At 40.8% G+C, this 24180-nt stretch overlaps 3 protein-coding genes across 3 annotated transcripts in view; 1 reads left to right on the forward strand and 2 right to left on the reverse strand.

Annotated features, from left to right (window-relative positions):
* Positions 1-24180, forward strand: part of LOC113015577 (copper-transporting ATPase 2-like) — a 193707-nt gene that overhangs the window by 56654 nt on the left and 112873 nt on the right.
* Positions 7918-8871, reverse strand: LOC113016875 (GTPase IMAP family member 7-like). Its single transcript, XM_026160036.1, has 2 exons — positions 8853-8871; positions 7918-8713 (listed from the first exon to the last, which is right to left on the reverse strand). Exons 1-2 carry the CDS (start codon positions 8869-8871, stop codon positions 7977-7979), a joined length of 756 nt encoding a protein of 251 aa, XP_026015821.1. The 3' UTR covers positions 7918-7976.
* LOC113015580 (GTPase IMAP family member 4-like) lies at positions 22126-23205 on the reverse strand. The gene is made up of 2 exons (XM_026157602.1): positions 23140-23205; positions 22126-23015 (listed from the first exon to the last, which is right to left on the reverse strand). The coding sequence occupies exons 1-2, from the start codon at positions 23156-23158 to the stop codon at positions 22306-22308; spliced, it is 729 nt and encodes a 242-aa protein (XP_026013387.1). The 5' UTR covers positions 23159-23205; the 3' UTR covers positions 22126-22305.

Below are 24180 nucleotides of genomic sequence, written 5' to 3' on the forward strand. Positions count from 1 at the left end.
CTTTTCAAAAAAGTGTTTTGTTTTTCTTTCACAAATGTGGGATTAAATTGTGTTAAAATGTACAAAACAGTGATGGCATGTTTTGAGACGAGGACCCCGGCACAGAGAGACTTTATGAATTTAGGAATCTTATGATTTAACAAAGAAATATGCAGACTTGCACAGAGATGGTAAAATTATGATGACTGATAACGGAGAAGAAGACAACAGACGACGAGGACAGGGAGGAACAGGGGTTTAAATGCACCAAGGAGACAGTTATAGAGAACTCGAGACAACATTTAAGGATGCAGGGACTGACAGAGACAGGTTTATCTTGCCTGGCTGGGCAGCTCTCTGGGTGCTCAGCACCCCCAAAGCTCTGATCCTAGAATCGCCCCTGTGTTGAGCACTTAAACAAATGAGATGATAGTAGATTTCATGAGACTCAGGCCTCCTCTCCAGGTGGAATCGAAATATAAATATCTAGGTTTGGACCTAGATAACAAACTAGAGTGGTTTGTCCCTGACCCAGAATATCAGACAAATTATACAAGAAGTAATCTCTTTTTGTTAAGAAAACTAAGATGTCTTGACATTTGCAGTAAAATGCTGAAGGTGTTCTATCAGTCTATGGTAACAAGTGTGCTATTTGCAACATCAGAAACAATATGCAAAGAGAATTGCCAAACTAGTGACAAAAGCTTCCTCTGTAATTGGAGTGAGACTGGACACGCTGGGGCAGGTAGTGGAAAGACTCATGTTAAAGACTGTCCTGAACAACTTTCATCACCGACTTTATAACATCATTATGGAACACAAACACATCAGTACTAAAATGCTCTCTTTGTTGTAAAGCAGAGAGAAACAGAACATCATTTTCAGGGCCAGTTGTCAGGTCTTTCAGTTCTCATACAACTAGCAGATGTGTCATGTCAGACATGGGAATTTTGCTTTGGGATCAATAAAGTTATTGTTATTCTTTCTCTTTTTCAGTCAGCAGTTCCTGCCAGACCCAGAAAGTGCACTGGGAGCCGCAGTCTGAGACAATAGTCATTGAGATACCATGGAGCGAGAAGATATGATCAGCCATTAGCTGAGCCATCTACAAGGCGGATGGGCACTTGGGCAGGGTGATAAAGTGAATTGTCTTGGAGAAATGATTCATGATGCTGAAACCTAGAAACCTGTCAATACCTGTTTATCTAATTTTCTGTCATTCACACAGGCAAAACATAATAATGAATGAAGCAGCTGAACATCTGATTCTGACATTGTCATCTCAGAATCAGAAATAACTGATGAAAGTGGAGTGATTATTAGTTGTTGTTGTTTTATGAAGCTTGAAGCTTTAAATGAATAATTGTCAAATCATCAACCTAAAGGGAAATTTTTGTAATGTTTTTAAAGCGCTTGAAAATGACTTTCTGGACAAAAACTATAAAGGAGGGAGTGCATCTCAAGAGGACATTCAGTTTCTAGAGATGCTCAATGACAATATTCACTACAATGAGGGAGGCCATTTAGAAATGCCTCTGCCTTTTAGAGAACGCCCACAGCTTACAAATAACAAGCAGCTTGCAATGTTTCGCCTGAAACGTTTAAAAGGAAAAATCGATAAGAACCCAAAGTACAAGGAAGACTACATAAAGTTCATGAATAGTGTCTTTAACCCTTTAAAGCTGGTCGGAGCGGCTTTACACTCCGTTTTGCGTAATTATTTTCAAATCCCCCTAGAACTGGAACCAGGTAAGCTAGTGCAATAATTTTTTTGGCATATGAAACCAGAGGAATTGTACTTACATCTTAAACCATCAGCTTGTCCTAGGTCACGGTTTCCTTCCACATATAGCTTTGCAAAAATTGCATAAAAGCGCTTGCAGCAACAAAAACATAATATTCCAGAAACACGCTTTGCCGATCCGATCAGCTGGTTGTAACACTTCCTACATTAAAATAGATGGCAGCGCGAACTACCGCATGTCTGCCATTACCTGCCCAAAACCAGAATTGAGGTTTGTTTTTACTTGTAGGCCTTATGAGCCTACACTGGTGTTTTTAAAAGTCATGTTTGACTTCATGCTTTTCTGAATAGTTTCTGTGATGCTTAGAACTCAAATTGCACTGCTTTAAATAGTTTATTTTGATGCACATGCTGTTTTCTTTCAAAATTTGCATTATAGGATTGTTTTTCGTTTTTTCTGCAGTATATAAAAATTGGTGTGTCTCAAAAATAAAACTACGAAGACACTCAAAATAAATTTCCTGTTGTTGTAAACTATTTTTTGCAACTTTATTGTACTTAAAGTTTTGAGGGATAAACCTCTTAAATTTCTCTAAGTGAAAATATATGTAAAAAACAACAAAAACAAACGATTTTCAATTTTTTTGTAGTTTATTGCACTTTTTTGCAATTTATCTACTATGGACTTAATGCATACATATTATTAAAATTTGAGCTATAACACTTGTATTGATGTATAGCAACTTGAAATGCTCCCAAAAATGGCTCTACAGCATGTAAAAATATAATATAAGCTCTGGCGGACTTGGTCCTGTGGTAGGTCTTAAAGGGTTAAGCGCACATGTCACCAGAGACTGAGGACTCCACTCCAGCCAGAAAGAGAAGGCTGACTTGTGTAAAAGGTGGAAATATGGACGATATGGACTACAATTGCTCATGAAAGCTCAGTAAAAAGGTACACACGATATGTTTGTGCATTTACTTTGTGTGTACGTTTTATTTGAATTGTAATTTTTATTCTGCTGACATAATATCCGTGTTTTTCATTGATCATTTCACCATAGTTTTTCACGGTGTTTGCTGGTGAAAAGAAGATTAAAATACTGGTTAAACATCAGTTGGAGCATGGCCCCTTATTCTACTTGGAACATGAAAAACCTTCAGGACCAGTGACAATCTGGGATGGATAACATTTTTGTTGTGTATGAAAGAAGTACTATAACTGCTATTTCTGGGGGGGGGGGGGGGGACTACACATGACCAAAGAAAAGAAGCTAAAACATATTGTAATATATGTTTGCACTGATTGCCGATCACGCTTCAACTGAGTCTTCCTCGGTCAGAAGGTATGGTACTCCACAGTGATGTAGTTCAAATAACTTTAATAAGGAGGTGGCAGATGACATCAACAGGATGTACAGCGTTGGTAGGGAGGCGATTGCATTTCAGTATTCACATGCAGGTAAAGGGGGTGTGAGTGTGTATATGGGTGTGTGTGGTCATCTGTAAACAGAAAGAACAAACATTTGTATTAACCACTATGGATAGCAGCAGATAGCTTCTACAGTACTGTGGGTTTCCAGCGTAATGTTATACAATCTGCCATAACCTCATGGCCACTAGATGGCACCCTAAGACCATAAATGAATTTCTGGCTCGTATATACATTGGCAAACCAGACCTCTGCAGATTACAACGATTCAGAGAATAAACATAGTAAATAGTTACATCCACCTACAACCACGATGCTTGACAGTAAGTCGTTTATGAAATGGAATATGGGCTGAACACAAGGCTGTCTGTAGTAGGCCAAAAAAACGTATCTTAGCGATAGCAACGGGACTAGCTTCTTACGTAGCAAATTACACAGATAAAGTCAAACGAGCATCGCTCTCATCTTACAATACTCACATGGTAAGCACGCACTCCTCCGACACACCTCTCATCTGTGCAGAACTGCGCTGAACACGTTCCCAACCGGAAGTACAGATACCGAGGTGCATCATGGGTAACGTAGTCTAAAACAGCTACAGTGAACAAGCGGACTTTTAACACATATTCTTGCTTATCTTTTTTAATTATCTTTAATGATATATAATACATATGATATAGGAATAAAATAGCCATGTGTAATGTTTTGGAGAAGAGAGAACATGTTTCATTTTGGGATTTCAGGGGTTTTGACAAAGCAAAGAACTGTGAAAGGAAATGTGGTTTAAGAAACAGATTACATGAAATGTATCTTAGCAGATGTGAAAAACCAAGTGGCTACAACATATTTAAAGTTCATAAAAGGAAGGGGGTCTTTACTCAAGATTCTCTATTTAGAAAAGTTTGCTTGGATCGTTGAATGACAACAGTTAGTGAAACCGCTGTCTTGTTACTTTGTGAAGGAAGCCTAACTCTGGTTCTCTTTGTGTCCAGGAAACTCTTGGAGAGTTCGGAGTGAGGGATAAGAAGAGTGTGTGTGGGAGGGATCAGTTCACCTGTAGCTGGGACAGTCACTGCTGTGGAAATCACGTTTTGTCTGAACCATTTTTGCACCTTGTTTTCACTAAATTCACTGTCACTGTTAAGGAAGCCCTGTGACTGGGTCCTGATTATCCGTCACCAACATGACGTTAAATCTTTTCTGGCACCAACGTGACTGCAGTGTTTTCACAGAGCTTCTTACTTCCTTGTTCTACAACATTCCTTTAAGAAAGGAACTTCGTGAGAATATTTAATGTTTGTTTCATTATTTGCTTTTCAACACTTCACAAAAAGCCTTTTCAGTGAAAACTGAACGGTTTTACTGGCATTTCCACATCACTATCCAATTTTCTGTTATGTTAGTTACAAAATGCAACACCCTTGTTTCTGTCTGACAGTAGAGAGCACAGACGAGCAGGTTGGGGTCTGTGGCCCGGCTGTGGGGAGGGATGGAGCAGTGGATTCAGGGAAGCCTTGCAAACATAATTGCGATCCATTATCCTAACACACCTCCCTATTTCCCAATAGCTGCTGAAACCAAGAAGTCGCTGGGAGAAAGCTTAAAGTAAACTCTTTCATCTTAACTAAGATTGATTTCTTCTTTTTTATAGTCAACAAAAAGGTCAAAGCTAGTCAAGGCAGATTAACACCTATAATGGGAAATTTCTTTTCTTTTATGTATTGGTTACATGCTTTAGCAATATCACTTTTGGGTTTTTAAAGGCACACATGTGGAAGAGCATTCAGCCTCAACTTTATTGCACACACACAACCAGGCAGCCTGAGAAAGTTGGTGAAACCCAATAGGGATTTAGAGTTGAAGTCACACCGCAATGCATTGTGGGAGTGCGCCGCCATCTTAGAGGGCCACGAATAGCGTGCATCGGTAATGTGGACCCGTATGAAATATGGCAGTGGAGTGAAAACCCAGACCACCTACTGCCATTGTCCTACCCTGACACCTTCTCGTACATTGTCTGTGGAGTCAGCGCATACATGTCAAATCATTTTCGGAATTATGAATCCCTGGAGGTGCACATCTAATTCACAAACGGTTGGGTGCAAGATTTGTCCATTTTTAAGCCTCCACGTTGTGAGTACGTTGACCATATGACCAAGATACAGCCAGAGGTTGCACATAACATTGACTTTTCCTCAGCAGCTGCTCCAAAAATTGCTCTAGATGTAGTGAAAGGCAAACGGAGCTGTCCGCAAAAAAGGCAAATTCCACCTGCTACTCTGAAGTTGTCACCGATAAGCTACTCCATAAACAGAACATAAACAGAACATAGTTCTGCTGCATCACATATTAGGATGTTTGTTCTAATTTTCTATGACCTCAGCGCATTGAAAATAAAACTAAAAGCCTATAAAGAGCAATATGAATTTACCAACAAAAAATGATGGCAGAGAACTCGATATCAGCTCGTCTCACCGCTGCTATCCAAGCTTGACGTCTGTGTTTGGTTACATCAGATACATGAGATCCCTCACGTTGCTTCCAGGAGAGGAAATGATAAAAAGAGCCCATTTTCCAGCTTATTCCCTTCCCGATCGTGCGATCTAACATTGCAACTGACAACACAGCTGATGTTTCTGTGTGCTTTCGCTCCTGTAGTCCTTTGGCCTACTAAACAAAGGGCTACATCACACTCCAAAGCCCTATGGAGGGAAAGTCCACAGGTGTGAAGCCTTTTGTTTGTCTCATCTTACTTCCACACATCGTTTTCTCTCCGTTTTGGCCTCCCCTCAACACTGAGACGGTGTATTTGCTGATGGAACACACAGCGTTTCCAAATGCTCTCGAAAACGAATACATTTGAAAATGGTGCTTTTTTTTTTTGCATCGCAGTGTGGACAGCGAAAACAGAGACTTTCTAAAACGATTATGCATGTTAGTCATATGATGCAGTCATGTGATAGCGGAGGGCATAATACAGCAGTTGTTTTGATTGCTCTCAATCTTGACAGCCCTATTAAATATTAATATCAGTCGGTACATGCTCCACATAGCTTTTCTTCAAACTCTTTAATCCTCACTCACTTTTGCAACTTTGTACTTTTGTGTTACTCGCAGAAACAACTCCACCTCATTGTTAGTCTATTTAACAAAAACTCGGTGCTTTTCCTCAACATTCTGCCGCGACATGTCAAAGAGCCGGAAAGTAAATAAGTAGCAGACAAAAATGAGGCAGGTCAAATCGTCTTACGTTTCACACATGCGCAGTACTGGAACATAAGTATTTTTGCCCGTTTCAATATAGACGCACAACTAAAAATGCTAGTTTTCAAATCTATCCGGGCTAGTGTGGACGTAGCCCGGATAGATTTGAAAACTAGCATTTAAATCAGAGATAAGGAGTTGTAAAAATCTCCCCCCTTCTGGAGAGGGCCAAAGGTGCAGCTGTGGAATGCTTTTGTCTGGCTGACAGACCACGTGACTTTCCCGCATTGCTTTGTGGGTAGGAATGGCAACAAAATCAAAACACTGCATCAAGCGCTAGCATTTCCAGCACCAGTAATCATTAATTCTGCGGTCCTAATCCCTACTTGCATTTTATTTGCCCGAAAAACAGTGATGTACAAAACGACGGAGAACAAGCCAGGTCCGTACAAAGAAAAAATCTAAGGAGTGAAAGGGTCAGACCCATACGAGCATAGAGTGGAGTAAGGACATTAGCGTGCTGCCCAGATCCCTGCAACAAGCCCAGGTCCAGTTTACTTTGGTGATTTGGACTGTTCCATTTCACAGCTGTTGTTACATTTTTGTCCTTTATCTCCTGTACAGGCCAACGCAATCTAATTGTTGTTTCAGGTTGTAGTGTTACACAACATTTTCAGATCAAACAGAAATAAAATGAGTGTTTTGTAATTCATTCAATTTACTGTCTTTATTTATAACTGGCATTATTGTTTCATTCTATTATAGAATCTTACAAGAAAAAGGCAAAAAATCCATTGTGCTTTATTAGCTGCTTCGGTGAAAAACAAATCAACAATGCAACAAAAACAACAACAACATTGCAAAACAACTTACTGGAAAACAGTTATTCATCACTTGCTTGCTTCAGTACAACACTTGGGCACATATATGCGGGACTTTTCGTGGCTGTTTTGATATCGCTCTCTCTCTTAACCGATCAAATCTGGCTATGGTAGCAGCTTTAAACTCGGTCTGACCAGGTTGATAGAGGGCGCCAGTCTGGATCACATTCCAGCATTTTGTAGGCTGGTTTTCCTACAAAACACAACAAACATTAGCCCGCAAAGCCACCGCGAACAAAGCAGCATAGCGCAACCAATTCAATTCAAATCAAAAGAAGACTTATTTGTAACCTACATCAACAATTATGTTATGATAAATTACGTAATAACTACAACAGACTGACCTTTGTGGAAATGCTTGGAGCAGACTAACACGTGAGCTGGAGTGTTCTGAAACATTATTTGGTCTGCAATCCAGACCATCCGTCGGTTCTTTGTTACTTCGGAAACATGGCTTGAACGATTTCTCTTCCACAACGTAATCCGATAAAAAAAAAACGATCTCTTTACCCGTCGGCTTCCCGTGGCTGTCATGCGACTGGCTATTGCAGTTAATAATACAACAGCTTCTTGCCATTTGTTGTGTTTCTTTTTATCGCTGTGTGACTGTTTTCATGTGAAAGCCTGCGTGCGCTAGTACCGCTTGCCACTCGTACCCACAATCCTTTGCGGTTTTACCCTAGAATGTCACATTTTGAAAATGTGACGTCATTCATAATAAACCACAGATATTTGTCTACAGGTTTACATCATCTAATATGTTTTTATTCTTTTTTAAGCGAAAATAAAAACGCAGAATCTGCTCTATCAGTCGACTCAGGAACTTGTATTCTTCGTCCTCCATCTCAGCTTGTTTCTGTTTCCTTTCTTCCACCTCTCTATACATTTCATTTGTGTAGTATGTGTCGCCGTTTACTGCCACCATGTCGTCAATCTTCTTGATCAACTCCTCCACCTGCTTTCTGTCTTTGCCTCTGTTGTTGAAGACGTGGAACCTGTTTCCACAGCTTTGGATGACTTGTCTGAGGCCTGATTTGGCTTCACGTACATACTGCTGTATGGTGATTTCCTGGTCTTCAAGATCATCTCCGTGGGTGAACAGCACAATCATGTAATTGTTAGCTTTTGGACCAAACAGCTCCTGCAGGGCTTCCACAGAGTTTTTCTCCTCTGTGGTGAATCGGCCGACTTGGAGCACCAGTAGAAAAACATGAGGCCCTGGACTGGAGACTTCAACACATTTTATAATTTCCTTTTTGATCATCTCTTCAGATAGCTTAGTGTCAATGATCCCTGGTGTGTCTGTAATAGAAATTTTTCTCCCTTCCCACTGTGTTTCACCTGCTTTACAGGTTTCAGTCACCGACTCTGAACTGGGAAGAGACTTGAAATGTTTTTTTTCCAGGATGGTGTTCCCAACAGCACTCTTTCCCACACCAGTTTTTCCAATCATCACAATCCTCAAATCAGGATCTGAAATACAATTCACAGCTTTAGTTTAACTTGGCTGAAAAGTTTTACCAGTAGGTCTCATGTATTTCAGTCATTATGAGCACATATTGACACTTTTCAAACAGAAATGATAAACATAGAAGATTAAATCAAATTTTACCTGATACAAGTGAAGCCATAATTTGTATTCAGTGTGGTAACTACACAGGTGAGAGAGATGAGTGTTCAAGCTTCTGTCCAACACATTATTTGTAGCTTCACAGCTGACACACCTCCAGTAGTTGCATAACCGGTTCATATAATAGACACAAAGATGAGCACACCCTGCAGAAACCAAACAGTGTTTTACTGCACAGCACTGTGTTTGACGGGAAGTTCTTCCATTAAGTTTGGATTCAGTATGATTGTTGATACTTTGCTTTGGGATAGTAAAACAGGATTGTTAAAATCAAAAGGAAATTAGGATTAGAAAGGAAATACTTTCACAATAATTTGCTTTAACTAAAATATTTTAGGGCTTTTAAGAAGAAATTCCAAAGTAAAAGACTTGAAAGAAACATTTGGAGCATATTTCAACAGTCAGTGTGATGACATTAGAGACATGATACTTAAAAATATCATCCTGATGTGTGTGTTGGTCACATCTTCACCTGAAGTTGTGCAGCAGAAGGAAAAATCAAGAAAACGGAAAAACCTTCAGAAGAACCAGAAAAGCAGGTCAAGTCCAGCGAGGAAATCAAGCAAAGAGAAAAAAAACTATCTGAGGACAAATAACCAGAGCAGCAACAGGGAAAGGTGAAAATTTGGATTTAGGGTTGAAGTTAAACACAATCTTCATTGATTAATTTTAATTAATGTTCTAATTACATGAATGATCAGTGAGGTGCAAAAATCAAACCTTTTCTGATCTCATTCACGAGGTTTATTTTAGTTCTGGTGAAAATCCTAAGTTGAGACACAACTCTTTACAGAACTTTGTGTGTGTGTGTGTGTGTGTGTGTGTGTGTGTGTGTGTGTGTGTGTGTGTGTGTGTGTGTGTGTGTGTGTGTGTGTGTGTGTGTGTGTGGTTAAGGATAATTGATTAATTCAAACAGAAAAAAATATCAAAAGTATAAATTACCACAAACTGTTTGGGTTATGTTGAGAAAGAGGAAATTTATTTAATTAATTTAAATTACTTTATTTGTTTTCCCCATGTTATACATACAAAAATGGAAATATGCAGGTCATGTACTAATGTGAAGATCATGTATCAACAACATGACTCCAAACTGCTAAACTCTAATTACAATTCCACTGTTCTTACTCAAATATCATTGTAAACTAAACAATTGCAAATCTCTGAAAGCAAATATCAGAATCAGAAAAACTTTATTTATCCCCAAGGAACAATTAAGATTAAAAAAATATTTACCACACTAAGTTCACCTGGAATTAATGAGAGGGCAGGTCTCCATCAAAGTTGTGAAGCAACAGAAATAAAATCAGAGTGAGAAAATTGAGTAAGCTTCAGAAGAACCAGCAAACAACTGAGAACAAAACAGACAAGCTGCACCACAGGGTATCAGAATCAGAATACTTTATTGATCCCTAGGGGAAATGATTTTGGTTACAGTGCTCCAGTACAAACAGTAACAAAGACAGACAATACACTAAGTAAGAAATAGACAAAATATATACAATATATATATATATATATATATATATATATACAGGGTGGGCCATTTATATTGATACTAGAGATGGCACGATACCACTTTTTTATGTCCGATACCGAAACCAATATCATAAATTTGGATATCTGCCGATACCGATATGAATCCGATATAGTATTTTTTTAATCAATAAAACTGTTTTTTTAATATCTTGCTGCATTTTGTGTAAGTTCATACTCAAGTTTAAATAAACAACAAAACTAAAGCTATTCTGTTACACCTGTATGTAAAAGATACACTGCACCCAAAATATTTCATAGTTCAGCAACACTGATCAATCTAATAAACTTAAACCTACTCCATCCTCCGTAAAATATTAAGAAATATTTTATATCTTTTAGTTAGAAATATTAAGCAACCTAACTAATAGGGTTGCAAACTCCCAGCAAAAAAAATAGGGAACCACCCCCCACCTCATGATGCTTAATCGACGTAATCAACTTTAATTTGATGCAGGGTGAAAAAAATGCACAGAAATAAATTATTTTTCAAGAATAATTAATTAAAGAGATTCAACATCTTTCTTCAACAGAACTGCAGACTGCACAGATGGTACTTTCCCAAAGGAAAAAGTAGTATAGCTTACTAGGTTATATTAGACTTAACAGTTAGTTACTGTATACAGTAATGGACTTCTATATATTTTACATCAGATTAAAACTTTGGGTGTAAGATTCAGATAATTAATTATTAAAAGCTCGACATTTTAAATGAGAATAAGAAAGAAAAGTATGTCTTTGTGCCCCCTTTTCCCTGTTTATGCCCTATCGGCCCCCCTGGCTAAACTTTGCTAGATCCGCCCCTGCACAGTTACCAGCCTTCAGCTGCATAGAAAAAGATCCTGGTGTAGAAAGTAATATTAAATAAAATCTAACAACAGCTTATCAAGCTTAAACGTGCTGCTGTTGTTCAGCCACTGGTTTCCTCTTTGTGGTGCAAAGTGGGCCATAAACAAAGAATAGAGACGGACTCGTGACAGAAAAGCCGATCAGCTGATCATTGATCAGTTTCATGATTGAAGTAGCAGCAGGAGAGGGAGGGAGAGAGAGTCAGTCGCTCCATATATCGGTTGTTAAGCTTAACGCTGGAATGCTTTACAAACATTCAGAGATGAACTTACACACTTGCTCTACTTCTCTCTGGGATAACTTCCTCGGAGATGAAATGGCAGTTTGGCAATGAGGCTCCAAAACCACACAGCCGCTCTATCATGTAAGCACACTGCTCCGACATGCTACGGTTATGAGCCGAGTTACGCCATGTCGCATGTTTTGTGAGGTGCTTTTGATATTTAATGGATCGAATTACATTTTTTATTTCTCTCCGATATCCGATCCAGTGGATCGGACCGATACCAATACCTAATATCGGATCGGTCCATCTCTAATGGATACAGCGTAATAACATGGGAATGGTTGTTGACATTAAAGTCCTGTTTGTGGCACATTAGTATATGTGAGGGGGCAAACTCCTCATGATGGGAGGTGACCATGGTGGCCATTTAGAAGTCGGCCATCTTGGATACAACTTTTGTTTTTTCAATAGGAAGAGGGCCATGTGACACATCAGACTTATTGGCAATGTCACAAGAAAAACAATGGTGTGCTTGGTTTCAACATAACTTTATTCTTTCATGAGTTATTTACAAGTTTCTCTTTGTTCACAGCCATTGACATGTCGAAGAGGTTAATACGTGAAGAGCGGATCGAAATTGTTTTGATATCTGGTGAACGCAGTAACCGGGTCATTGCAGCAGATTTCAATACAAGACACCCTACGAGACCACCCATCTCCCATGCTACAGTTAGCTTCATTCAGCAAGAGCCACAGCGTAGCACTCGCAGCATGTCACTGGAGAGTGGTATTAGTTGAACATCCCTTCAGCGGATATTAGCTACTCACAAATAGCACCCTTACAAACTCCAGCTACTGCAGCATCTCAATAAGGATGACCCAGATCAGCGCACAGAATTTGCAGAATGGGCAAAACAAAATTATAACAGGACCCTCAGTTCATGCAGAAGATTTTGTTCAGTGATGAGGCAAACTTTTATGTGAATGGTGAAAAGAGATGGGCAGTAACGCATTACTTGTAACGCGCTACTTGTAACGCGCTACTTGTAACGCGCTACTTGTAACGCGTTACTGTAATTTTTAATGTGATTACTTTTTTCAAGTAACGAATAAAGTAAGGGATTACTATTGCAAAAAACAGTAATTAGATTACCGTTACTTTCCCGTAGCAACGCTGCGTTACTGCGTTACTAAAACCGTGATTTTTTGCGAGAATGTCTCATAACAATGACGTAAGCAAGTGCGACGTTCGTGACAACAGCTGTGTGCAGATCAACAATGGATCACATATCGATTGCGGGAGAGAGTATGAGCGTGCAGCGTTTAAAGTGTGGAAGTACTGACCTTACTTTGAGTTTGATTCCATAAAAAGTGACAAAAACATTAGTGTCCATCGTGTGTGGGAAGAAAACTTCTTTTTACAGCGAAAAAAACCCCTAAACTTCCAAGCAAGCACCGAGCAGCTACGACTTAATGGGAAACTCACAGAGAAACTCGCGGATTCTTCCACTGACCGCGGCACACCGGCACCAGGGTAAACCTCCGCCTACCCCACTCCTGCTTTACAGGTGAAAATAGAGCAACAGGACCGCTGAGTCTTTGACTTTATTTATTTTCTGCTGTGTTTTACTTGCATCTATTTGAAAGAGTGAGTGTAAACACAAAATATATATATATATATATTTTATGTGCTGGAATGTGCAGAAAATAGGTTTAAATGTTAAACAAATTTCTTCCAGTCAGAGAATGTTGCATATAATTACATTTTTGCTTGATGCATAAAGTTAAAAGATTAAAACTAATAAAACAAGTTTTAAAAGAGACTTTTCCATTTGATTACATTTTGTATGATGGATTATGCAGAAAAAGTAGAATTGGGCTGAAAGATCTATCGCTTTATCACCTCTTCAGGTTGTAAATTGTGTTTTTAAAAAGTAACTAAGTAACTAAGTAATTAATTACTTTTGAAAATAAGTAATCAGTAAAGTAACAGGATTACTTTTTGGGGGAAGCAATCGGTAATTAGTTACTGATTACTTTTTTCAAGTAACTTGACCAACACTGATGGTGAAGTTAGCAAACAAAACCACCGCTATTGGTCTGACACTAACACACATTGGATGGATCCCTCCAAGACTGTTGGACCAACAAAAGTGATGGTTTGGTATGGTATATGGGGTACAACGATTCTTCATCAATGGAAACGTCAAGGTCACTGGATATTTGAAATTGCTACATGATGATGTGTTTCCCTCTTTATGCACTGAAGCCAGTGTTGGGAATGTTACTTTTAAAATGTATTCCACTACAGATTACAGAATACATGCCCCAAAATGTATTCTGTAACGTATTCCATTACGTTACTCAATGAGAGTAATGTATTCTGAATACTTTGGATTACTTAATATATTATCATGCTGTTTACAACTACGTGAATGTACTATTGCTGTGATTTATTACTGTTACTCACGGTCCGCGGCTCCGAACTGTAGTAAAGGGACCTCTGGCTAATACGTCGGGTTCTGTGTCGGGCTTGTAGCCTAAAACTAGCTTTACTTTGTTGTCTGGGTCAACTTTGTTAGCGAGAGACAGAGAGAGGCGTTGAAAGGCTGCTCCAACGGAACTTATTGTTTCGGAGGAAAACACGAACACGGTGTACAGTCGAGTCTTAATAGCTTACTTACAACTGGGCTCGTCAGACTCTCTTCTTGGCTGCAGTGGTTATTATTATATTTACATGCTTCCAGCTCCCGTTTTTGCTCGATGACAGCTTGTACTTTTCCTTTTTCTCCCTCCCTCGCTCACAGACACATCGCGGGTATGGCAGTCCATTCTCCCTGCAGCAAGGACTACACTGCCCATGAGGCTGCATTCTTTAGAGCTATACCTGTAGCATTCTTTCTATTAGCTTAGCACAACAACAACAACAAAAAGGTGCTCTCTCACCCAGGAAACACGCAGAGAGAGAGAGCGTCACCCTGTAACCATGGCAACCGTAACGCTGCCGCCTGAAACAGAACATAGCTGTCAAACAAAATCCAAACAATCCTGACCTGTGACAATATGAAACAGGAAAGTACCGCCGTGTAATCCATTTATTTCAACAAAGTAACTGTATTCTAAATATCACCTTTTTAAACGGTAACTGTAACGGAATACAGTTACTCATATTTTGTCTTTTAAATACGTAAGTACATGTATTCCGTTACTCCCCAACACTGACTGAAGCTGGCACGTTCCCTGAGTTTTTCCAGCAAAATGGTGCACCACCACATTATGGGTGCCAGGTCCGAGCATTCCCATGTTATTACAACATAAATGCTACTATTACTGCATTTCGTTGCCCTGTACCTGTGCATGTGCAATGACAATAAAGTTGAATTCTATTCTATTCTATTCTATTCTATTACGGTGTATCCATATAAATGGGCCACCCTGTATATATATATATATATATATATATACATATATTATATATATATATATATATTAACTTAAGGCTTTTCAGCCATATGGCTGAAAAGCCTTAAGTTAATCCAAAATGCTGCAGCAAGAGGGCAGACCACAGCAACCAGTAACCATCACAGTGGCAGATATCCAAGGGTCTCCAGTAGGAAGAGTTGGACAGCACCAGGCCCTGACATGGTTCACGCCTACTGGCTGAAGAAGCTGACTGCACTCCACGAGAGTCTGGCAGCACAAATGAACCAGCTGCTAGTTAACGAGAGACACCCGGAATGGCTAACCGAAGGTTGGATGGTCCTGATCCCCGAGGACCCCAAGAAGGGACCGGTCCCCTCCAACTACCGACCAATAACCTGCCTCAGTACTACATGGAAGCTCCTGCCAGGCATCATAGCGGCTAAGATGAACAGGCACATGGGTCAATACATGAGCGGGACACAGAAAGGAATTGGCAAGAATACCAGAGGTGCAAAACACCAGCTACTGGTAGACTGAGCAGTCAGCCGAGACTGCAAGACCAGACTGACCAACCTGTGCACTGCCTGGATTGATTACAAGAAGGCCTATGACTCAATGCCCCACAGCTGGATACTCGAATGCCTAGAATTGTACAAGATCAACAGGACCCTGAGAGCCTTCATCAGGAACTCAATGGGGATGTGGCGGACAACACTGGAGGCCAACCTCGAGCCCATAGCACAAGTCACCATCAAGGGCGGGATCTACCAAGGAGATGCTCTGTCCCCACTGCTGTTCTGCATAGGCCTGAACCCCCTCAGTGAGATCATTAACAAGACTGGCTACGGATACCGACTACGGAACGGAGCAGTTGTCAGCCACCTCCTGTACATGGATGACATCAAGCTGTATGCCAAGAGTGAACGAGACATTGATTCACTGATCCACACTACCAGGCTATACAGCAATGACATTGGAATGTCATTCGGACTGGAGAAGTGTAGTCGGATGGTAACAAAGAGAGGGAAGGTAGTCAGAACTGAGGGGATTGAACTACCAGAAGCACAGGAACAAGCACTGAGCACAAGATCCATAGAGGCTGGGGTCTATCACACCAGGCAAGACCCCAGGTGCAGGCTGTGTAAAGATGCCCCAGAGACAATCCACCACGTAACAGCAGATGCTAGCAGGCAAGGCATACACGGAACGCCATAACCAAGTGGCCGGTATAGTGTACAGGAACATCTGTGCCGAGTATAACCTGGAAGTCCCGAGGTCAAAATGGGAGATGCCCCCAAGGGTGATGGAGAATGATTGAGCTAAGATCCTGTGGGACTGGTGGAGAGTTTTTAAGCGCTATTGGGAGTGGGTCAGGACTCCCAATTGATCCTCTGCCTAATCACACGAACCAAGGTTTCGAGTAAACCCGCTGTAAAACGTAGCCCCACCCTATCATGTGATTTCCTAAGGTCAGATGGCCCAGGGTGTGAGTGGGTGTTAAGGCATCTAGGAAGGGATCTCAAAACTGGATTACAGATGGCAGACAGTTGGTGTCGTAAACCACCGCCTGTGTTCAAAGTTGGTCGCTCACAGTGGACATAAATGCACTGTAAAAACTGTGACTAGAGGTTACATATGGCAACAAAGTGACACTTAATTAACTTTAATTTAAGTAGATTTTAATTTTAAAAGATTTATGTAAAATTTACAGAAAATGTTAATTAAATTTCAACAGAAAACAAAAGTAGATATTAATAAAATTCAACTGTAAAAGTGTGTTAAAAATGACTTTACCAGCAATCTGGCAAAGGTTTAGGAAAAAATTACTAAGATATCCATTCCAAAGAAATGACAATGTTTTGTTTTTTAGGTAAAACTCAAATTGGATTCAATAACTTTCCAAATAAATTTTGTAAATAGTGACAGAATGATAAGAGAAAATCAAATTAATTTAACTGCTTTTCTGAGTAAAATGAATCAGTTTCACAAATAAAACATTCAAACAGTAATTGCTTTTATTATGGAATATAAAATGTATAAAACATTTATAATATAACATTTTCAGCTTAATTTCTGTTGTATACACTGAAATTCTTATCAATAATCTCCTTTCATAATCTCATATGGTCTCCTAAATACATTCCCCTGGTGTTAATTTGTTTTAGTGTGATAAACAGATTATCACACAGCTCTGTGTACAGAGCAACAGCAACATAAGAGAAAATACATGAATGTAGACCAAAGATATACAGTGACTGTGTTTGGAGGTCACAAAGAATGTTTTGATAAGATAAACCAATGTGAAATCAATTTAGTAAAAAAAACAAAAAGATTAGACTCTAACTTCAAGATTAACCTGAAGTTTGAAAATTATTTACTCAGTTTCCCTTACCTCTGTTACTTCTTCATGATTGACTAACAAAAAAGTGTCTCCCAGTGCAATTCTTAGCATATTTTGGTTATACACAGCATATACAGTACTCTGGAGAAGGTATAAAATGTCACTGTGCATGTGTTTTATGTGTATAGATTTTGTTTACATTAATACCTGCCATGACCACCCCTTTCTTTTGCCCTACTAATATTCTGGTTTCAGTTTGATTCCCACCTTTTTTTTAATCTCTGGAATTTCTTGCCTTATGGTTCCAAGCGCTGTCGCCACTCTTTGAATCAGAATCAGAATCAGAAAGGGTTTTATTGCCAAATGTTGAGCAGGTTTACAACATTAGGAAATTGCTGCGGTGCTTCAGTGCAAACATACTGTCATAAAAATATAAAAATAAGAATAAGAATTAAAAGTGCTAAGTGGATAGATATATACATGATATATACATGAGTGCAGGTGGTGATCAGTGCCAAACATGGAATGATGCAGTGACACAGCGTAGGGTCATGTGTTAGTGGCGGGAACAGTCATATGGTTATTGTTCATGTGTCCGACAGCAGAGGGGAAGAAACTGTTCTTATGGCGAGAGGTTCTGGTGCGAATGGACCGGAGCCTCCTGCCTGAGGGGAGCAGGTCAAACAGACTGTGTCCAGGGTGAGAAGGGTCAGCTGAGATCCGAGCTGCACGCCGCAGTGTCCTGGAGGTGTACAGGTCCTGCAGAGATGGGAGTCTGCAGCCAATCACCTTCTCAGCAGAGCGCACAACACGCTGCAGTCTCTGTTTGTCCCTGATAGTGGCTCCAGCGTACCACACGGTGATGGAGGAGGTGAGGATGGACTCGATGATTGCGGTGTAGAATTGCATCATCGTCCGTGTTGGCAGGTTGAATTTCTTCAGCTGCCTCAGGAAGTACATCCTCTGCTGGGCTTTCTTGATGACGGAGGTGATGGTGGGCTCCCACTTCAGGTCCTGGGTGATGGTGTTACCCAGGAAGCGGAATGAGTCCACAGAGGTGATGGGGGTGTCAGTCAGGATGATGGGGGGGAGTCGAGCTGTGTGCTTCCTGAAGTCCACAATAATCTCCACTGTCTTCTGGGCATTCAGCACCAGGTTGTTGTGGCTGCACCAGTACACCAGACGTTCAACCTCCCTCCTGTAGGCAGACTCATCCCCGTCCGAGATGAGTCCGATAACGGTGGTGTCATCTGCAAACTTGATTAGCTTGACAGACTGGTGGGTGGAGGTGCAGCAGTTGGTGTACAGGGAGAAGAGCAGAGGAGAAAGAACACAGCCCTGAGGGGAGCCGGTGCTGATGGTCCGGGAGTCCGAGACATTCTTTCCCAGCCTCACGTGCTGCTTCCTGTCCGTCAGGAAGTCAGTGATCCACCGGCAGATGGGATCAGGCACATTCATCTGGGAAAGCTTGTCTCGGAGATGGTCTGGAAGGATGGTGTTGAAGGCAGAGCTGAAGTCCACAAACAGGATCCTGGCGTAGGTTCCTGGGGAGTCCAGATGCTGCAGGATGAAGTGTAGGGCCATGTTGATGGCGTCATCTACAGACCTGTTGGCTCTGTATGCAAACTGCAGGGGGTCCAGGAGGGGGGCCGTGAGGGTCTTGAGATAGGAGAGAACCAGGCGCTCAAATGACTTCATGACCACAGATGTCAGAGCCATGGGTCTGTAGTCATTTAGTCCAGTGATCCTAGGTTTCTTGGGGACAGGGATTATGGTAGAGGACTTGAAGCAGGCAGGCACATGACATGCCTGCAGTGAGGAGTTGAAGATGCCAGAAAACACTGGGGCCAGCTCGTTTGCACAGTGTCTGAGGGTGGCAGGAGACACACCGTCTGGGCCGGGAGCTTTTCGAGCATTCAGACTCTTAAACTGCTTCCTCACATCTGCTTCATGAATATGAAGAGTTGTGGTGGGAGGAGGTGGTGTGAAATCCTCTTTTGTGTGGGGTGAGGAGGGGGTGTTGTAGGTGAACGGTTTGAAGGTGGTGATGGCTCTATGGAGGGGGGAGAGGTGGGGGAATTAGTGTCCAAAGTGCCTCTGTTGTTGGGGCCGTTGGAGGTGTGAAGGCTGCCTGATGGCTCGTCAAAACGGCAGTAGAAGTCGTTAAGGGTGTTGGCTAAGAGCAAGTCGTCAGTGGAGTGGGGGGTTTTAGGCTTGTAGTTTGTGATATTCCTAAAACCTTTCCACACAGAGGCCGAGTCATTCTCTGAGATCTGCTGCTGCATCTTCTCAGAGTGCTGATGTTTAGCAATGTCCACTTCTTTAGTGAACCTGTACTTGGCCTCTCTGTAGCAGTCCCTGTCTCCGCTTCTGAACGCCTTTCTCTTTTACAGCCACAGCTTTTTGAGTTTAGGAATAAACCAGGGTTTGTCATTGTTATAACTCACCCTGGTGCGTGATGGCACAATGCTGTCCTCACAGAAGTGGATATAGGAGGTGACAGTGTCCGTAAACTCGTCCAAGCTGTTAGAAGCAGCCTTCATTGTGTCCCAGTCTGTAGACTCCAAACACGTGCGAAGCTCCTCCACAGCCTCGTTGCTCCACAGTTTTTTGGTCCTCACGACAGGTTTGGAGAGCTTCAGCTTCTGTCTGTACGCGGGGATTAGGTGGATCATGACGTGGTCAGAAAGTCCGAGTGAAGCGCGGGGCACCGCGCGATAGGCCCCGCTGATCGTGCTGTAACAGTGGTCTCATGTCCTCTCATCTCTGGTCGGGCATTTAATATACTACTTGTATTTGGGAAGCTCATGGCTCAGATTGGCTTTGTTAAAGTCCCCAAGAGCAATGATGAGAGAGTCCGGGAATGTCCGCTCCATGTGCAGTATCTGCTCCGCGAGTGCGCACTGAGCTGCCTGCGCATCCGCATCTGGCGGGATGTAAACAGCGGCCAGGATGAATGAAGCAAACTCCCGCGGAGAATAAAACGGTTTGCAGTGAATGAAAAGGTATTCCAGAGAGGAAGAGCAGTGCTGAGCAATCACTGTTACATCTGTGCACCAGCCACTATTAATGTAGAAGCAGACACCTCCACCTTTGGTTTTACCAGAGAGAGAGGCCTGCCGGTCCGCGCGCAGCAGATGAAAGCCCTCCAGCTTGAGCGCGCTGTCCGGGATGTCCTCACAGAGCCACGTCTCCGTAAAACATAAGACACAGGAGGAGGCAAAGTCTCTGTTCATGCTTCTCATCAGGGCCAGCTCGTCTATTTTATTCCTGAGTGATCGTACATTGGAAAGGAAGATCCCAGGAAGAGCAGTTCGCAGTCCACGTCTCCTCAGACGCACGAGTGCGCCGGCTCGCTTACCTCTCTTTCGGCGTCTCACTTTCCTGATCAGAGTCTGCAGTAAATCTGCCGCAGATGCGACAAATATTGGAAGTAAATCCACAGGTGTTGTAGTCCTGTGGTTAAGAAGCTCTTCTCTGGTGTAAGAATATCCAGAGGAGTGCCCAGACACAGAAGTTATGCACAAAAACAAGACAGAAGTAAGTAACGCACTGAAGCACCGGGGCATCCATACGCGGCGCCATCTTGGATCGTTTGCATTTTATTATTATGTCATAACACTTGTTTAATCAGCTACCATCTCTGCTGTGGACTTTTTAATATCTACAGTCTTAGATCAACACAGTTCTGCCCTCCAACACTGTCAGCAGCAGGAGCAGCAACACCACCTCAACAGCAACATTGTACCTGATTAGGTAAAACACAGGCTACATTTGCTTTCCACTGACCCCATCTTTGATTCCATATTATACTCCTATGCATGTGGATTGTTGTTATTCAGCCTGGTTCTATATGCCCCTTTTTAACTTTGAGCACCCAACCCAAAAAACACCTCTGCATGGCGCTTAATTTAAATACCAGCTGGAACTGAACAATGACAGTTTTGTTGACTAAAACATTTCCACAGAATTTCTTGTGTCCTTGTTCTGCAACATTCATTTAAGAATCATTAAAAAAAACACCACCATACATATTTGTGGTTTATTATGAGCACACATGATAAAATCACTTCCAGTGAAAACCCAAAGGTGTTACAGGTATTTCCACATCACAGTCCAAGTTTTTTATCATGTTTGTTAAAGCCTGACAACAACACCCTTGTTCATCTCTGACAAGCTAAGGCTTGTCTAATAACATTATACTATCTGTAGATAGAAGTTGAATGTTGAATGTTAAAAGACTCAAAATGTCAGAGCATATTACACAGGAGAGGTCTTACTTAGAAGAGCTGGCTGTTTGGTCACAGGATCAGTGTGGCCAACAAACCATCTGGAGGATCTCAGCCAGATTCTTCTCCTAAAGTGTTCACTTCACTTCTTACATAGCTTATCATAGCAATTTGACCACATACGGTTATTGAGAACATCTGATGTTGACTCTGTGTGTGTCTATGTGTGTGTCTATTTTAGCTTAAAGATTTTGTTTTGTGATCAGATCTTTGAGACTCCTTGTCTCCTTAATTCAACCCAGACACTTTCTGTTACTTTCCCACATCCCGCAGACCTTTTAGGGGAGCATAACAATTACTGTTGATCTGAATTGGTACTCTATAAATATATATAAAAATATAATAAAGAGTTCTACGTGCAGGGATTGTTGAATTTAATTGAGCCTGTGAAATGAAATCATTTGCTCAGATTATGTTTTTGCTTGTGCATTTGTTGTGACATAAATATAACATATTTATGTCCCTAACCCTTTGAGCCTATTTTTTGACAAATCAACATAAAGCATACATTTTTCAGTAAAATCAATTAAACAACATAAAACATATCCAATCACCTGTGTTTCATTTAGGTCTACTTTAAAAAAATGTAATATAAAAAACTCTTTGTAGCACATCACAGCTTGCTGTATCATCACTGTTTTAAAACTCTTTCATCTTAACTAAGATTAATTTTTTCTTCTGTTTTTTACAGTCAACAAAAAGGTCAAAGCGAGTCAAAGCAAATTAACACCAAAGATATTTGTCTACAGGTTTGAATCATCTGATAATGAATTATTCTCTTTTAAGATGTGAATGAAAACGCAGAATCTGCTCTACCAGTTGACTCAGGAACTTGTATTCTTCGTCCTCCATCTCAGCTTGTTTCTGTTTCCTTTCTTCCACCTCTCTATACATTTCATTTGTGTAGAATGTGTCGCCGTTTCCTGCCACCATGTCATCAATCTTCTTCATCAGCTCCTCCACCTGCTTTCTGTCTTTGCTTTTGTTGTTGAAGACGTGGAACCTGTTTCCACAGCTGTGGATGACTTGTCTGAGCTCTGGTTCGGCTTCATGTACATACTTCTCTATGGTCATTTCCTGGTCTTCAAGATCATCTCCATGGGTGAACAGCACAATCATGTAATGTTGAGCCTTTGGACCAAACAGCTCCTGCAGGGCTTCCACAGAGTTTTTCTCCTCTTTCGTGAATCGACCGACTTGGAGCACCAGTAGAAAAGCATGAGGACCTGGACTGGAGACTTCAACACATCTCACAAGTTCCTTTTTGGTCATCTCTGCAGATTTCTTAGGGTCCAGGATCCCTGGTGTGTCTATGACAGAAATAGTTCTCCCTTCCCACTGTGTTTCACCTGTTTGACAAGTTTCAGTCACTGACTCTGAACTGGGACGAGATTTGAAATGTTTTTTTCCCAGGATGGTGTTTCCAGAGGAACTCTTCCCCACACCAGTTTTTCCTATTATCACAATCCTCAAATCAGGACCTGAAACACAATTCACAGCTTCAATTTAACACATCTGAAACATCAAGTCCATAAGTTTCATGTATTTCAATGCATGACCACATATTAACACATATTAAACAAAGCAGATTAAATATATATTTACCTGATTTAGATGAAGTCATAATTTATCTTCAGTTTGTTGTAACTACACAGGTGAGAGAGATGAGTGTTCAAGCTTCTGTTCAACACATTTTTTATGTGTAGCTTCACAGTTGACACACCTGCAGTAGTTGCATAACAGGTTTAATAGAGACAAAGACAAGCACACCTTACAGACACCAAAGAGCCTGTTACAGGATTGTTAAAATAAAAAGGAATTTAAGAGTAGCAAGTGATCATTTCAATCATTTTGGGGGGTTTGTTTGTTTGTTTGTTTGTTTGTTTGTTTGTTTGTTTGTTTGTTTGTTTGTTTGTTTGTTTGTTTGTTTGTTTGTTTGTTTGTTTGTTTTAGTATGTCAAAAAAGAATTGGTTAACTAAAAAGATCATTTCCACTATTTTCACTGACAAGATTTCAAATTTCCTTTAAGAAGGAATTCTGGTTGTAGGTGGTACAAATGAAATCACACGTGCATCAGAATTACAAACTAGCTACTAGGTGTACATTACAAGTTTGAGCTAAAACAAAAAAACAAAAACATCCTGTACCCACAAATGCTTTGAATTCTCAATGGGGGACAATATTATAGATGTGCAATGCTCTGTACAGGTTAGCAACTAGCCATGAAATGAATGTAAATTCTCTGTTCTCTTACACAGCATCCTCTTCCTGTATTTATTTTTATTGCTTCTGCCCCAGACACAACTGACCAATGAACATTATCTCGTGGTTTGTAGCAGCAGACTTTCATTCACCTGGATTTCTACCAAAAGAAATAAACCAAAGTAAATGATCTACAGGTGTTAAAACACCCTAAGGTTAAACCCAACTCATCTTTCACTGTTCCACAAGAGTCAAATATCTCTACTTCCATGTGTAGTTGGTTGATATGATGAATGTGCTAAAAATGTAAATTGCGTTAATCGTGATAATGGCATCAACGCGTTAAAGTTGACAGCCCTACAACAAACACAAAAACTGAAGACATTTTGATATAGGCTATCATTTTGCACCGATGTGTTTTCTGAATTCTTTTGCACATATAT

The sequence above is a fragment of the Astatotilapia calliptera genome, chromosome 23 (assembly GCF_900246225.1).
Source record: "Astatotilapia calliptera chromosome 23, fAstCal1.2, whole genome shotgun sequence".
Classification (NCBI taxonomy): Eukaryota; Metazoa; Chordata; class Actinopteri; order Cichliformes; family Cichlidae; genus Astatotilapia; species Astatotilapia calliptera.